The 17,016-nt window shown below is 33.5% G+C and overlaps 2 protein-coding genes across 2 annotated transcripts; both read right to left on the reverse strand.

Annotated features, from left to right (window-relative positions):
* Nucleotides 1-1,721: 1,721 nt before the first annotated feature.
* LOC110409144 (gibberellin 20 oxidase 1-B-like) lies at nucleotides 1,722-4,428 on the reverse strand. The gene is made up of 3 exons (XM_021418399.2): nucleotides 3,502-4,428; nucleotides 2,984-3,305; nucleotides 1,722-2,253 (listed from the first exon to the last, which is right to left on the reverse strand). The coding sequence occupies exons 1-3, from the start codon at nucleotides 4,164-4,166 to the stop codon at nucleotides 1,981-1,983; spliced, it is 1,260 nt and encodes a 419-aa protein (XP_021274074.1). The 5' UTR covers nucleotides 4,167-4,428; the 3' UTR covers nucleotides 1,722-1,980.
* A 3,276-nt stretch (nucleotides 4,429-7,704) lies between these two features.
* On the reverse strand, nucleotides 7,705-15,002 carry LOC110409907 (UDP-Glycosyltransferase superfamily protein). Its single transcript, XM_021419420.2, has 17 exons — nucleotides 14,596-15,002; nucleotides 13,822-13,934; nucleotides 13,549-13,582; nucleotides 12,861-12,916; nucleotides 12,633-12,773; nucleotides 11,039-11,187; nucleotides 10,869-10,958; nucleotides 10,702-10,768; nucleotides 10,558-10,621; nucleotides 10,352-10,466; nucleotides 9,713-9,879; nucleotides 9,524-9,634; nucleotides 9,379-9,440; nucleotides 9,199-9,251; nucleotides 9,008-9,083; nucleotides 8,436-8,558; nucleotides 7,705-8,173 (listed from the first exon to the last, which is right to left on the reverse strand). The coding sequence occupies exons 2-17, from the start codon at nucleotides 13,912-13,914 to the stop codon at nucleotides 8,150-8,152; spliced, it is 1,425 nt and encodes a 474-aa protein (XP_021275095.1). The 5' UTR covers nucleotides 13,915-13,934; nucleotides 14,596-15,002; the 3' UTR covers nucleotides 7,705-8,149.
* Between the last annotated feature and the right edge of the window lie 2,014 nt (nucleotides 15,003-17,016).

Here is a 17,016-nt window from a genome sequence, read left to right on the forward strand (position 1 = left end):
ATTATTAGGATGTTGTCTCCAAATTCAATGTACGAACCTGGAGCAGCCTGAAAAAAATGGCAAGTGGGGATGGTCAACAAAGCTTTGTTTCTGATCATGTCCTTTGGCTTTAATCGATGTTCCAACTTTTCCAGTTCGTGACATGTTGACATCATTCAGCCAAGCTCATTGGATTATCAATCAGCCATGCATCAACATTCACCAAATAAAACTCGACACTGACCAACGCTGCTCACCATTTTAATTACTAGCTATAGACCTACAACGTCAGTCTTATTGAGATATGCCAGGCTATAGTCGCCACCATTATGCAGGATACGTTTCAAAGTTTTGGCACGTCACCAGAAGCCTCCTTTTGTTTGTTGCATCACCCTCATCACAACATATGCATCTTCAGGATTTTGATTTGTATCCCTTCTTCTTTCACTGTGGAAGTATTCCGAAGCTTCTGCAAGCGACAATGAAAGTTATTTTAAAGAAACAAAGAGGGTTACCCCAATTGCGTTGCCGACTATGTATAATAAATAAACTAGTTAATAATCAAAGGAAAAAAAAGACTAATTAGTCATTCGTTCAATTAGAAAGGTATATACAAATAGTATATAGACTTTTATACTTAAACATGTTAAGCATCTTGTCACACGGTTTAAGTTTAACTCAATGATAAAATGAAATGAGATTTGAGTTCAGATTTCATAAAATGATTATATTTTTTTTATTAAAAAATAAAATTAAAATATGCAAAAAGATGGTTTAAATGTAAAAATTTCATAAATATACTCTCTTTATATAAAAATTTAATTAAATACAAGTTGACCAAACTTAAGAAATGTCGAATCATGAGTACAAAAGTACATGCTAAAAGTGGTAATTTGGTGCACTTGGCATTCAATTACTCTGCAAATGCATCTCCATGGAAAGTATATGGGGGTAGGAAATGCATGAGGGAAGAGTTCTTTATGGAGGTTTAACATAAAGGAAGTCCCTTCCAAGTATAATCTAGTACACTGTGAAGGATGGGATGATAATTCGTTCAATGGAAGCATGATACGTTCTTTAATTGTAGTCTTAATATTTGGATATTGTGAGGCTCTTAGGTTGAATAGTTGAGGTTAATTTGCGAGGGCTTCTTGTTATTATTTATCTGTTTTACTCTTGCAAGTTAATTTCTTGCTTAAGCACTTGCATCGATGGCCATACATTGAACCTAAGAAATTGTTCGTTACCAACATAAAATATAATATATATATATATATATATATATATATATATAAAACGACAGTGCTATGCCTATCCGAATATAAAATCATGTAGTAATTCAATAGACAAGTGAGATGTGACTAAATAAAATATAAAAGCCAAAGGTTTGTCCTTTCTCCTTTGAGTTTAGAATCGCCAACCGAGAACTGAATGTCGAAACAATTGAGTCTTAATTATTCAACCCGACACTACACTACTCTGACTTGATTTTGAATCCACACATGAGCTCCCCACTCTTTTATCTATTATTTTTGAGGTAATGGAAAGAATCAATTCGCAGACCAGCTTCCAAAACAGGGTGTTAACCCTACTGATTTGTTCATCCCATGGCTGTAGGCTGCTGAACTTTATCTAATCTGATGGCTGCAGAGTCCTGGAAATTAATTTTATGTAATCGCGAGCCTCTGTATATTATTCGTGGATGCCCACGTGCTTGTAAGTTACAGAGTTTTCTGTGTATGCTCCAGTTAGTTTCGCCCATGTGCTTGTTAAAACTGGAATGGGCAGTTGTTAGTAGAGCTCAGTAAGTATGTGTTACTTGTATTGGCTGTATCTTGAAATTCCATCAATGAATTAGTTTTTTGACTTAACCCAAAAGAGAGAGAGAGAGAATACATATGATATGAGAAATTAGGCCCAAGCAAGAGGGTAAGAGTAGATACTGGTGAAGACAATTATATATATAGATAGAGAGAGAGAGGGAGCAAGCAATAAAAACAACTAGAAGTTGGAGGGCCTGGAAGAGAGGAGCCATGGGAAGAAGCTTTGGAGGGTGTCGACGTCAGCTCGGTAGTGTTTTTGAGTGAACTCCAAGAGATCGGACCATGTGAAATCGGGGTACTGTCTCGGCCCATCTCTGCAAACAAGATCCTGCGGGGGTCTCACCACTTTGTCCTCTTTGGGGCACACAAAGTAAACCAATGATCTCCTCGCTTTCTCCCTGTTCACCACTGCCCTGTGCAGGCAGCTCTTGTATCTCCCATTACATAGTGCCTGCAAATTTTATTCATTTCACTTCGTCACTTTCTTGTCATAATTTCATCCACACACACACTCTCATATATATATATATATATATATATGTATATATATATACAAACATGTATTAATAATCTGCTTTGGAAACCAAACTTCCATAAAAATGTTTTGCTTACATCATTTCTTATCTTCAGTCTAAAAACCTTGTATTCCTTCCCCATCAGCTCCCACAATAAAAAATAAAATCAAATTATCTCACGTTTTTAGGGTTTGATACGTAAAGATTTTGAACTACATGATCAAAATTCAAGCCCCAAATATACTTCCAAATAGATATTCAAATTTTAACCCTTAAATATCTTTTTTTTTTGCAATAAATAATAATAATAATATCTGTCTTTTGGGTGTTGGATTGCAGCCCTTAAATCTTAATTTCAAAAAAAAAAAAAGAGTGCTGCCCTAAAATATAAATTTATGTCCTATTGTAAAGCTTATCAATTATAATTATGTTTCCTTCTCAATAGAAAATAATTAATTAAAGCCATGACCTACCTTGTCTCCTACATATGTCTGCCCGATTACACTGTCGAAACAGTGTATATGTAGACTAATTTTATTAATTATCAATATGAGGGTCACTTCAATTGTTATGAAGCTTTACTATGGGAAAGAAATGCAGAAGGGAAGAGGTTTGAAAACAAAGACCATTTTGTGAAAACTTTATTGGGTATGGAAAAAAACTTACCATGAAAGTATCACCAATGTTAATGACTAGGGCATCTGGTCGAGGTCGTACTGTTTGCCATTTGTTATTCGTGAAAACCTCAAGCCCTCCTACTTGGTCTTGGTGAAGTATTGTTAAGGAAGTTGGGTCGCAATGAGGGCCAGTGCCAAGGGTGAGACCAGAATTATTGCAGGGGGGATAGTAGTTACACCTCATTATTGAGTTGCCATCTTCGAAAAATTTGCGATAGTGCATACGGTCCACTCCTAAGCTGACTGCCAACAGCTCAAATATGACTAGAGACAATTCCCTCATTTTTTCACAATATTTTTGGTAAATCCACCTTCAAATTTATCAAAATCAACATAGGTTAAAGTTGGTGTCAGACAATAAATATGAGCAGATTTAAATTTAAATGTTTAATAAAAATAATATATTAATCATTAAATTAAATATTTAGATACGTGCGGAAAATAATTACAGGCTAGTAAGACGTTTTTAACTTTTAAAGAACATTAATATATAAAATAAGGTCCTACCCGGTGTGTTCAAAATCTTCCCCCAACGCAGACCTAAAATAATCAACCACGACAGGTTCGGAGTTATTTCCATGGTACCCGAAAGAAAATGTTTCCTTCCACGGCAACTTGGACGAAAAACGGTCCGCATGGGCAGCGGAAAAACCTGAGACATCGCCAGGCTTTCTCTGGAAACTGAGCTTCTTGTTAAGGGGCATCTTGAACACTGGATCAATTTCTTCGTACGCAGCTTGAATGAGAGCTGCATCCACACCATGGTTGGTCACTTGGAAGAAACCATGGTTCAAGCAGGCAGACCTGACGAGGTCGACTGCATGGGCAGTAGCCTCGTCGTCTCCTTTGATGAACCCTTCCAAGTCTATCAAGGGCTCGTTAAGCTCTTCGTGAGTGTGAACCAGGTCCACATGCGGCCAAACGAATTCCGTGGGTATGTTTGCTTGTTTTTGCAACTTGGATGGGTCAAAAAGAACACCGTTATTATCTTCCGCTCTTGGTTCAATGGATGGACGCAAAAGAAGGGTTGAAGAACTCGAATCCATGAGGAGAGAGAGAGACATTTCATAAAAGATAAGTGTTGCCAAAATTAAACAAAGCTGTCTTAAAGAACACCAAGGTAAAGAGAAAGTGAGTACTAGGGAACAAGAACACAACATACGCATACACATATATTACAGAGAGAAAAGACAAAGATTTTTTTCTTTTTTTAAATAAGTACAATTCAAAAATTGGATAAATAAGATGATGAGTGGATGAATAAGAGTAGAAAAATGAGTGGAAAAGTATGTGGGAATAGTAGTGGTAGTAGTGGCAGTGAAAGAGGAGAGAAAGGCCAAGGGCCGCCCATTGGTAAGGTCGAAGGCGAAGGTTGGAAGATTGTTAATTAAGGAGCGAACAACTCATGAGACGAGTGGACGCCCATTAACCCTTTTGGTCACTTTCTTGATTTGAGAACAAAAAACATACAATCACCATGCAGCTGCTGCTGCCTGCTGTCGCTTCCTTTCTTTATTTCTTCCTACCTCTTCTTGTCTCTTCTACTAATTTAAAATTGCTTGCTCCCAAGGACAAGTCCCCCCTCCCTTCCCTTCCCTTCCCTTCCTTTCCTTTCTTGTGTATTAATTTAATTATACATGCTTTTCTTATTCAATCAGTATATATCTTGCCATTAACTAGGACTTATATATAGATGCCCTGAAGGGTGACACATTTGCATAAAGACCGACAAATTCTAGTCAACCAAAGCCAGTAATTCTTCCATCATCACTGTTTAAACACATCCATGAATTCCTGGCTTTTAAGCAGTAATAATTACTACTGCCTTTTCCTTATGTGTGTAAGAAACATGTTAATCGATACCAACTATAATTAATACTGGCTAAGGTGACACACAACTTATTCCTTATTCAATGTTCATGAAAACATTTTCTCAAGCTCATATATATTTACCTCGGTTCAATAGTTTCTTTTTTTTTCCTTTTTCTTTTTCAAGACGATATCTCTATGTCACTATCAGCAATACCATTACCCTCTCTCTTACCATTGTTAAATTCTTGTCAAGGAAAAATAAGTATAGAACTTGTTGCTTCTTACATTGTCGTTTCTGCCAATGTTATGTAGTTATCAAATGTCATAGAAACATTTCGACTTGTTACAACTTTATATATATATATATATATATATGCAGAAATATATATAATTATTTTAAAAACATGCAAAGTGTAATCATTATAATATTTGTACAAAACTCTGCCTCTCAGAATTTTTGTATTCTATTGGTAAGAGTCATTGTCTTCGGTCGCTTTCAATTTCTTCACCAGTGTTAAGATTTGTTTTAATTAACTATATTCGACAATCTTAATATAGTCATCTCTTTGTATTTATCTACATGTATAATTGATTATCTATTTTAATTTTAAAATACATACTCGAAATATTTATAAGATTTATTTTCCATGTATCTTGAAATAGACAAAGTACAATGTGCGATCGATGTAGAAGTACGTAAACAATTTTCATTATGTAACTCAAAAATCTTATACAACAAAGAATAAAGCTCAAATAGCCCAACTCATTGGTACTACACTTGATCTTATAGTCCAACTAGGTAATTAAAAAGGAAAAGAAAAAGGGATCCAATTCGTTAAACAGCTGCCCAATTAAAGAAAAAAAAAAGACACAGGACAAAATGCATGGTTTTCAAGATATATAGGTGAAAGTGAAGGAGGCCAATACCAAAATTCAGGCTGCGAGAATCAATTTCCGAACTCCAACATTTGTTTGTCTTGTACATGGCACAAGAGGCATGTGACCACCCTTTTGTACACACTAGGCCAAAACTGTAAGGCAAGCTGACGTATACGAAGGATGTCTTGGTTTATCACTCTTTTGAGTGCAGCATTACATTTCTAGAGTTAATAAGGGCCCCCATTTTCCATATTACTTTATTACTTCTTTCCCTTTGTTTTCTTCTTAGATGTTAAAAGTAAAAAAAAAAAAAAAAGAGTTTAGATAAGTAATTCTTTTTTAAAAAATTAAAATTTTAATTTTTACTAATTATAGCAAAGCAAAGTGTATGAGTCTAGTGTTAATTAAAATCCATTAAGTTGTTCCTTTTTTTTTTCGTTTTGATACACATGGAAAACATTGAATTGTTCTTTAACGTAAACCCGAAAATTATTAAAATGAGGAATTAGAGAGAACTTAGAATACAAAATAGCATGTTTCCGGCCAAGCCATGCATGTGTAGAAGAAACTAATATCTCTCGTCCTTTTCAATTTGTTATCATAATGCCCTCTTGGGGATAAGAAGTGTGGATAATCATTAAAATTACAACTAAATCCTTGAAATGGATGGATTAGATTGCGACATTACTCATGTCTGGATTATAGCATCTATTATATATCTATATATATATATATGATCAACATGATGATGTTGATGATGATTACATTACATCAACTGAAACCAATACAAGTTTTATGAAATGAGAAAAGGTGATGCTTGCTTTTAAGTAGATAGCAGAATCCCAAAATAATTCAAGTATTGTAAGGAATGACGTTGTTAATTGGCAATTCGCAAGAAAGATTTGGGGGTTGGTTTTTGTGTCTGTGCGTTGGGAATACGTTAAAAGAGAGTATGGTTGATAGACAAATGGGGGCCATGCACGGTGCCTAAAATCTTCAAAAAAGACAGCAGAAAAGACTTGCAAAAAAACCCAACTGTCCTTTGGCCGACAAGGACATCCAATGCAAAGTCCAGTTTTAAGTTTCTTTCTTCCTTTCTTTCTTTCTTACAGTTTCGTATAGGGTTTGAAAAAGAAGACCTAAGAGAGAGAGTAAGGGGAACTCACTTCACGTGGGCTGATAGCCTCATTCCTTCCCGCATTTGGTCTGCATGTCCCCGTCAAACCTCTTGCAGCGTGGCGTTTGTGAGGGATCTCATGTGTCCAGCACGTGAATTTTGTTCTCAGCATGCACGATGGACCCCCTTATCCAGCTGGCCTCTCTCTCTCTCTCTCTCTCTTTCTCTTTCTCTTTGACTTTTCCCTATCATATTCTTTCCGTTCAAATTTCAAATCGCATCATCCATCTCCCACCCCTTGGCATCAATATTTATTGCTTCTTTTGTCATCTACTTCTATTAGTATTTGGGCTATTAATTCTTCCACTCTCATCTCCTATATATCTTTCCCTTTGGTTTTGATTTTGTTTTTGTGTATGCTTCTGCATTAAAAGTTACTCAACACTACTGCCATCCTGATTCTAATCCCACATGCCTGTGCTATTTCAATCTTCAATAATTTCTTCTCTTTTTTTGCTTTTTAATTTTATTGCACCATAGATTTTGAGTCCTATCCCCTTTAAGTGAGTTAGATTCAATTAAACATGATACTAAATTTATAATTTAATTGATATTCATGTTATAATATTTACAAATATTGAGAACTTTATTTTTTTCATTTTTTAAAAATAAAAGCTTGTTATTAATCATGTTTTTATTTTCAAAAAAAAACTTTATTTTGTTTTTATTAGGAGAGATCAATAAATATAAAATGACATCATCCTAGTCAAGATTAAACAAGCCAAGACGCATAGCAAGGTAACAGATAATTTCAAGCACAGTAACTACAGAAATTAGTGATGGAATAGCTGAAGACACCATAAAATAAAACATAGATAATTAATTTCTGTAAAGTCGCACAATTGGAAAAAAATTAAAACTTACCTTGAAAGCAATGTGTAATAGATATCAACAGGGATATACAAGTATTAAAAATGGGTCACTGATATTTTTCACTAGGATCAGCAGGGTAGTAATTCACCAGCAACTATGCATTTATATCAATTTAATGTTCATTGCACATATGAGCGGCAGAACCAGTCTAATCGAAAACCCTTTTAAGCAATGAGAGAGCAGAACCAAATGATTGGTTGTATGCTGCCATATGTCAAAATTTACTGTCAATTTTGGAATCAGAAGGACTGTATGATCTACCATGTTTCCTTCTAACAAAAGGGGATGGTAATATCCTAGGAAGAGTGAAAGTCAGCATGAGAACTAAGCCCACCTTCTATTATCCCAACACATGAGACAGGTGCTGTGATTGCTATCGTTAAAACCTCAACAAAAGACAGCTGAAACTTGAGATTATTTCAAGTTCCTGGAGATAACCTGCAAATTGAAGTCCATATATCCATTTATTCAAATAAAACTTAAAAAACACCCAGGCACCATAGGAAAGGGAGAGAACTGAATAAAATAGATGCAGTACAGATATCAAGTAGCCATCATTCCATTGTTAAAAGATCATATTAGTTCGATTTTGATATGGGTTTGTACAGAACATCAGCTAACAGGGAATCAAAATCAAGAAAAGTATATAATGAGTCCCCCAGTAGGAAAACAGAAAGGCTTAAGGATGCGTACAACTCACCTCTGATATCAATGGCTCAGCATGTTCTTCCCACTCGGTTGCCCATCTTGCTGAAGATTCCAATGCTCCATTCCTGAGAGATTTTAGAGTTTCACAGTCATCTGGAAAGCCCCTGAAGAGCATCTGCCGAGGTTGATAAGTGAAACAGAAGACCAAGGAACATTAGAAAGTGTCATGGCAACACACATATGTTACAAAATTATAATCAACTATTGACTTAGTTATTCTGGCTCTAGTTTAGAATAATGTTGAACAGCTAAAGACATTAAAACTGAGATCAAATTGACACATGAGATTCCAAATCAAAAAATTTGTGGGGGTGAAGGCATTTTACATTCATCCCCGAGGCACTTAGGACAAAATTCAATAGTTTTGTTTATGATGCACTAATAGCAAGGGGGAAAGAATAGGAGATGATTTTGCAGAGAAAGACGAATTCAATTTCGGGGATTCATTTTTTTTCTAAAAAGAAATATAAGTTCTAAATATGAGGTGGCACTGTACAAGAGATTGTGCATCGTCCATATTTACTAACAAGTATAAAGTGTTCCTGTTAAGTACAAAAACCATACCAAGAGTTCAGCAGCTAGCTCTGATGATGATGAAAAGAGCAGTCCATTTTTCTCAACTTTGACAAGTTCTTCAATGCTTCAGAAAAGTCAAGCCAGTAGCAAATTACTAAAGAGACTTTAGCATTAAAGCACATCAATTATTAGCCTATCATATCACTTTAAATGATAAGATAGATGCAACAAGAGTTTACCAAGAGAATGAAACAGCACATACAGGAAGTCCACAACCAAACATATCCACCACCTACTAGCCAATACAAGTAATTTTAGTGATGGCAAAAAGGTTTCAGTGACATGAGAGAAAGCCTTCATCGCTGTCCTTTTTTTTTTTTCCCTAAGAAGGCTATAGCAGGAGATCCAGAATAACATACCTTCATGGGAAGGTCTAATCCTGAAGAGGAAGTATGCAGACAAACACCCAAATCTGCTGACCCTGTAAAATGAAGCAAGAATATGGCGATTAAAAAGGTAGAAGGAAAGAAGAAGAAAACAGAAATTTGATGACAAGGATCATACCAAGAAGCACTGGATAATCCTCAGCTGACAGCCACATTGTACGAAATGCCACACGTTTGAGGTTTAACTTCTTTATTTTCTCTTCATATTTTTCCTTTTCAGGACCTTTACCTAAAAGAATGTTGGAAAATTTTAAGCTAAAAGAAGTCCAAAAAAAACTGATGCTTCTAGGACATACAGAACCGTTACCTGTAATGACGAACAACAACCTAGGGTACAAGTACTGCTTTCCACCAGAGATCTCCTTCCAAAGGACCCCTTCATCAGTGGAATCATTTTCATCTAATAGAGCAGCAACACGCCTATCATACATTACTGCTGCTTCCAATAGAATCCCAAAATCTTCATCTGGAGTCCTGGAAATAGGTTATTCTCTAGAATTAATCACTTAATAGGCTTTTATAAATTCTTTATTCATGCAGTGGCACATATATGATATATCCTTGAGCAAAAGGAAGAAAACAGTTACAGTGAACACTAAGTGATATTCAAATAGAAGAGATAAACTTCTTCTATGTACAAAACCCAGAAAGAATCTCGACCATAACTTATTATCATAAGACAATTCTAGGTCAGCTGAACATATTAGAAAACAAGATATCCTGTAAAAAGTCAATATTGGAAACAAATTGGGTCCAATTTGAGCATTTTCCATATTCCATAGTCTTAACAATTATAGCAGCATCTTCTTCTCCAATTATCACTTTGACTTGGTAAAATTTGACAAGACCAGGGCAACCAATGGATACAACAAAGAAGAAAAGAGAAAGCAGAAACAGTGACTGCAAGAAACACATAAATAGTATGTTCATAAAAGGACTGTCTCACCAGCTTGTACTGCTTACAACAAGGGCTGGCCTGTTTGGCTTCAACAAGATGCCAGAGCCAGCCTGGGTTGTAAATAGTGTTTCATTTTGGTCATCTCCCCCTATCTTTGTACTTTCTGCACAATAGGTATCAATCAGCCAACAGTGTTGTTTTACAATGCAGCTCAATCAAAACTAAATTTGATTGTTTAGTAGATGGAGACTTACCAGCACTTACACAATCTCGAATACCAAGAGGGTGACAAAGATATCTGTTTAATCTACAAAACAACTATGAATGAAACACATTGTAAAAATAATTCTTACACCAGAAATTTGAATGGGAACTAAACTTAAAGACATAAATCTCACCTTATGCTTCTCCTCAAGCAAAGTTGGACGGAAAAACTCAGGAGGCTGATCATATAAAACTGTAGCTCTGTTGATTTAACCATAATAGAATGCCATCAAACAATTTCCCAAAAAATTTCATAGTGTGGAATGAAAATGACCAACAAACCATGAGCTAGAAATCTTACTTAATTCCCCAATTTTGACCTAATTCATGCTGCATTGCCCTTGTTACACATAAGGAACCATCAGCCATCTGCCCATAACGCTTCTCAAACCTAAGCAGATATTGAAAAATCACATCCATTCATTGCAGGTCCTCTTTATAAGACCGAAATTAGAAGGCAACTATATTTACCAACGGTATATTGACACAAATCGACTGCTTCTTCCCAGTGACAAACCCAGTAAGGTATATCCAAAATTATGCCAATCAACAATGAATGCAGACTGTCTCAATGAACTTGCCCATTTTACAGCCACTAATGTTGGAACAGAAGGAGGATTCTACAGCAAATGCACGAAATATTATGATAATTTTATAAGTAAAAAAATAAAAGAGGAATGCTCATGCAAATTATAAAAGGGTAAGATTTCTAGCATAAATAATCTAGAAAAAAACAGGCATAAGAAACTGTAATACCTGCAATAAGGAGAAAAACAGCTAACTGAAAAGGATGATACCGGCTTTTCAAAAAAAAAAAAAAAAAGAAGATGATAATGATACACTTTTAGAAAGGTGCTTAACAAATGACATGACACAATGACCAAGTATTACAAAGTTTCACGTAAGAACTTGAGACTTCCAACTTAGATTTGAATCTTGATGAGAGGGGTGGCTTTATATTCAAAGGGGAGAATTACCTCTCATTGTGTAGCCCATACCTTAATAAGACTTCATACATAGCAAAAAGTTTATAATAGTAAGATTTCATTGTCATTTATCCATATTGGTCTTATCTAATGCTGACATTAACACCTTATATTCATGGATAAGCATAAAAATAATCTATACATAATTCACAATTTATTTCTTTTTTAAGAATATGAATCCTGTCTGAGAATCTACCAGGGGCATTCAGATTTAAAACAATAAAGAATAAAAATAATAAAAAAGGAACAATGACTTTACATATTATTTCAAAAAAAAAAACCTACTAGAACTTAGCTACTGAATTGGAGGAGAGTCTAAGTTTCACATCATTGCCAAATGAAAGTTTGAAATTGCCAAGGGTGGCCAAAATAATTCACAAGCAGAGGCAGGAAATGCACAGCCAACCACATGTATCCTCATGCAAAAAAATAAAGTGAAAAATTGCTTTGGAGGTAAATATTTGTGGCAGTAGTAATCCTGAGATGAACTCCATATTAAGTCCCTTGTGTGAAAAGCATAACGAGCTTCATAAGGAAGAATCACTTGGAAAACAACCACAGGTAGTATGCACAACATCCCTTGTTGTTTCATGATGATAAGGATGTTATCCAGGGCCTCACCACCCACCCCCCCCCTTCCCTTCTCTCTTTTTCTGCCTTAAAAGGAACACAACCAATTAATTGTTGTTCCAAGGAGAGGAAGTAACCCCTACCCCTTTGCATGTAACTTTAATTATCTATCCATTTAATCTATCTATTAAAAAATATTGTTCATAGATTATAATAAAGTGAAGCCATAAGCCTGCCTCTTCAAAACCAACCAAATTTTTAAAAACATTTATACTCAGCCTGTCAAATATAATCAAAAGAGTTAATTGAGGCCAATATTCAGTAAAACTTTTGATGTACCCTGATAAGATATCAAAACTAACTCTGAAAGACAGATTCCATCAAAAGGATACAACAATGAGTTTTTGTGGAATAGCCAAGGCAACAGTCCATAGCAATTAAGACTGTATGTGCCAAACAAGTGTTAAAGGGGGAGTTTGAGCTCTCTATAGTGGAACAAAAAAGCTTACCTGCACCATGAAGACATCAGGAGCAGGAACTTTGATGCAAAGAAACCAAAGAAGCATTATAAACTGAATGATTGGCTTGAGCAAGAGAATTAACGGATAAAGTATCTTTGGTATGCTATGAGGGTGCTTCGGCCATTGCATCTGCGAATGGGAAAAAAAAACCCCTAAATAATAGATTTTTATAGCCTTAATGATACCTTAGCCTAACAATATTCATCTACATCATACCATCGTGTGAATATGAATAGATTCATTCTCCAAAACAGCAGAATGGGGTTCCGAACCTATCAAAACATTCAAATTCATCATTCAATTAGTATATTAGCAATATAATATATTATCAAGATTCCTTTTGGTTTTTGCTTTTGCTACTTGCTTTTTGCCATTTTCTATTCGCATTTGAAAAGTTGCCAAAAAAGCAAAAACTAAAAACTAAAAGTGAACTCATAAGTGGTTAAAAATGGACAAATGATTAAAATGTAATACCAATTATAACATAATCTATACAGAAGAAGAATCATGCATTTTGTCATTTAACAAAGTTACATATAATATTAATATTTCTTTAATAGTATTATTTGCTCTTGTATCAGAACACGCTTTTTGTTGTTTTACTTCCAGTAGGAAAAAGGCAAATAGAAAAGCAACAACCAAATGGAGCCTAAGATTAAGATAATCTCTGTAAATTACCATCTGCATAAGTATTATCTTCAATATTACTGCATAATGCAAAATTCAGGTTCATAGTATATAAATGTTCTGCTGGAAATTTTTCCCACATTTACTCCTATGGAAAAGTGATATCCAGTAAACACATAATCATCTCAGAATAATTTTATTAGAATACATATTCCGTGGCAGAAAAAAGGAAAAACGTTACACATGTTTAACTCGTTCATTACAAAGAAAGGTATACCTCCATATGCAACTATGTCCACCTCCAAAGATGCCTGCAACATTAATTGAAAAACAGGTAGATAAGAAGAATGAAAATTTTATTTGTTTATTTATTTAACGTTCTTTTTTGAATGAGCAACTTAGAAAAATATTAATAATTAAAAAGGAAAGTTCATCTTAAGATTCACAATGTGATTAACACAAAACATCAAAAATTTTATAAAGAAAAAAAAGACCGCCATAATAACTATTCAAAACTAAATCCAGATAACAAAAGAAAATGCTGGAATACCTGACGCGCAAGGGACAGGGCATGATACTGCATACGTGGACTACGACCAAGGTCTCCTAGAACCACCACACATGCTCTTCCTCTCTTCCCCATCTTTCCTTCTTCTATTTGTCCTGACAAGTTTTTCATCATTCACATATCCCAAAATTTCAGTAATTCCTCTCATAAAATTCAACTGTAAAGTCTGAAAACTAAAATGCTTGTGCTGTGCACACCACATAATTCTGCTATAGTGTTGAAATTTTTGTTTAGGGTAAATTACTTGCTCATCTTGGAGGTTTGAAGAATATAACTAAAAATTACAGATGGCAATAGCATCCCATAAATTGCTATCCACGCCCGACCTGATTAATGTATGCGTACCCATCATGGCTTTGAGTAGGGATCTGTAAGTGGCCTTGCCCTAACCCAGTCGTAATTAACACATTTCCATGTTAAATTTAAATTTTATATCATATTTTAATTTGGATTTTTCACTATGTTACTCGAAATTGAAAGATTAATTAATAAAATTCACATCTTATCTAAACAATGTTCATCCATAATAAATCATGGTGGTTAACTAAAAATGGTATTTCAGTGTATATATTTCTGCTTAAGATCATTTGGAGTGGTACTTTTGACAAACACTTGGTGTAATATCTCCAACATTGAACCGACTCTAAGCATCAAATTACCAACTAGTTTCACATCTCATAGATTTACATCTCGAAACTACCCATATCAAACTCTAAACAACAAACAAAAAGAAACAGAAAATGAAATAATAAGTACCTGCTAATCAATGGAGAAGAAGAACTCTTCAAAAAGCAAAGACTGTTGATTCAGAGGAGGAATTTGCAGCCTATACACCCTGCCGAGAGTGCTGATTGGTCTTAAAGACCACCTTCGGAAATTGGAACGTTGCTGAAAGTTTAGAGTGGAAAGTAAGGGGAAACGGATCTTAACTCTTTAACTCTTCCCTCTTCCCTCTTCCCTCAAATCAAAAACAAGGCCGACGGATGAATTTTGCAATCAAAGTTTTCAAAAGGTCGTAAATATTTTAATCATATTATGATGGTTTTTTTTATATATATATTATAACTCTCTTACTTTAAAATCAAATTGTTGTAAGATTATTATTAGTTGGTTGGTTTTTTATAATTCAATAACTTGAAATTGTGCAAGGAAATTTATTTTTGGTTTTTTTGCTGTGACTTCTTGTTATTTCTAATCTCCCCATAGTTTTTAAAATTTTCATCAATATCACTTGGTTTACCTCTTTTCTCACATTTTACCCGACTTTTTCTTTTTCTTTTTTCTTCTTTCATTAATTATTCAAATTAACTTTTGTATAATTTTTTTTAATTACTAATTGAACTTTTGCATAAATTTTTTTAATACATATGAGGAGGTACAAGAGGAAAGGGGAGATTCGAAACTTAGATCTTAATCTCTTTGGGGAATGGGTAAAAATCATTAGATTATTTACTCTATGTTATGAAATAAATTTTAAGAGAATAATTATAAAAAAAATATTTAGAGAGAAATAAAGCATTTAAAATGAGTACAAAAATTTTATTTAAGTGTGTTTACAAATGAAGTGAAATAGTCTATTTATAAGTTAATAACCCTTATTTAGTTTGAATCTACAAGAAGAAGATAATACTAAAATATTAAATGAATGGATTAAATCATAATCCTCATCCAATCTAATTTACATATAAATTTAGATATACATAGTATATTTAGATTTTCATAAAAATATTTATAATACTTCCCTTTGAATATCCATTGTATCAATAATATGTCTCGTTAAAACCTTATAAGGAAAAAATCTCATGAAAAAAAATTCAGAGTGAAGGAAAAAAAATATATAATTCTTTTTGAGAATACATTTTTAAAATACTATCTTATTAAAAATCGTATCAAAAAAACTCAATGAGAAAAACCTTGATAAAGAAAAGAGTACAATACATATTTTACTCCATGATGACTACATTATAGAAATTTTTAAAATTATGTATTTTAATCTTTTATATCAATTTTTTAAATGCTGCAATAAGAATGACTGTAATAAACAAATCTACTAAATTATCATTTGACTGAATTTGTTAAATATTAATATCATTTTTTCTTGAAAATCACGAAGGAAGAAGAATTTTGACAAAATATGTATTGTCTTTGTATCATTTATTTAATTATATCATGCAAGCAGTATTATCCTTATATAATATTGTTAAAATTTCCTTCTTGGTTAACAAGTCACGCATTTCTTGAATATATTGAGTTATAAATCTTAACCAAGTACATTCATGACTTGCCTTATGAATTGCTAAAATTTCTGCAAATGTAGAAAAAATAGCAATTATAGTTTATTTTACAGAACACTATGAAATAGTCATATCTTCATATATAAATAAGTAACATGTCTAATATATATAGTATAGATGGATATTTATAAAAATATTCATAACATTCTAACACTTGTTTTGCAAAACCTTTGAAAGTTGTGGGTGAACAAAAGAGATGAAATTCATTTTTAAGTGCAAGGTTTTATTTGTAACCATTACAACAAACAATTGAATATTAGAACATAGATTGAAAATACATAAACTAAGAAATTACTCCAAAGGCATGTAACAATGTTATTATTTTTAAAATTTTATTCACTTCCACTGATGGTGTGTAGTTAGAGTTACAATAAATAAATTTGAAAATTTAATAAAATCTTATCATTTTTGTGTTTTATATTGACGAAACTAATTCAGTGGATACTCATTGATGTATGGTAAAATTATCTAACTCTAAAAGACTTTTTCTAGAGTAAAACATAAAAGCAATTTATAGAAATATTTGGTAAAGAATGAAACATTGAATAAAAGTTGTTTCTCTTTGTATATAAGAAGTGTTTGGCTCAAGGAAAGTGAAAATCATTCCTTGCAATTTAAATGGTTACAATAATTTTACAGTGTTTGGTATGTAAAAATTGAAAAAAATATACTTACAAAGGAAAAGTCATTACAACGAGACAAGGGAATGTCACATTCCTTATGCACAGTTGAGGGAAAGTTAAAATTTTTTTCCTAAATTATCCTCAAGTTATTCTATTTCCTTATTCTTCTTCTTCCTTTTCTTCTTCTTCTTTTACCTTTCTTTAAGTCGATGTTCACTAGAAAATATAGGTCCGAGGAGGAAGGTAAAAACAAAGAAAAG

The sequence above is a fragment of the Theobroma umbraticum genome, unplaced genomic scaffold (genome assembly GCF_002168275.2).
Source record: "Theobroma umbraticum cultivar Fairchild unplaced genomic scaffold, ASM216827v3 scaffold_44.0, whole genome shotgun sequence".
Lineage (NCBI taxonomy): Eukaryota > Viridiplantae > Streptophyta > Magnoliopsida > Malvales > Malvaceae > Theobroma > Theobroma umbraticum.

Coding starts and splice junctions, on each gene's coding strand:
- LOC110409907 (XM_021419420.2), bottom strand. CDS start 13,914: ATGGGGAAGAGAGGAAGAGCATGTGTGGTGGTTCTAGGAGACCTTGGT. Junction 10,959..11,038: donor TTTGTGTCAATATACCGTTG/GTAAATATAGTT, acceptor ATATCTGCTTAG/GTTTGAGAAGCGTTATGGGC. Junction 8,559..9,007: donor AGCTAGCTGCTGAACTCTTG/GTATGGTTTTTG, acceptor CAACCTCGGCAG/ATGCTCTTCAGGGGCTTTCC.
- LOC110409144 (XM_021418399.2), bottom strand. CDS start 4,166: ATGTGTATGCGTATGTTGTGTTCTTGTTCCCTAGTACTCACTTTCTCT. Junction 3,306..3,501: donor GAAGATTTTGAACACACCGG/GTAGGACCTTAT, acceptor ATAAATTTGAAG/GTGGATTTACCAAAAATATT. Junction 2,254..2,983: donor ACATTGGTGATACTTTCATG/GTAAGTTTTTTT, acceptor TAAAATTTGCAG/GCACTATGTAATGGGAGATA.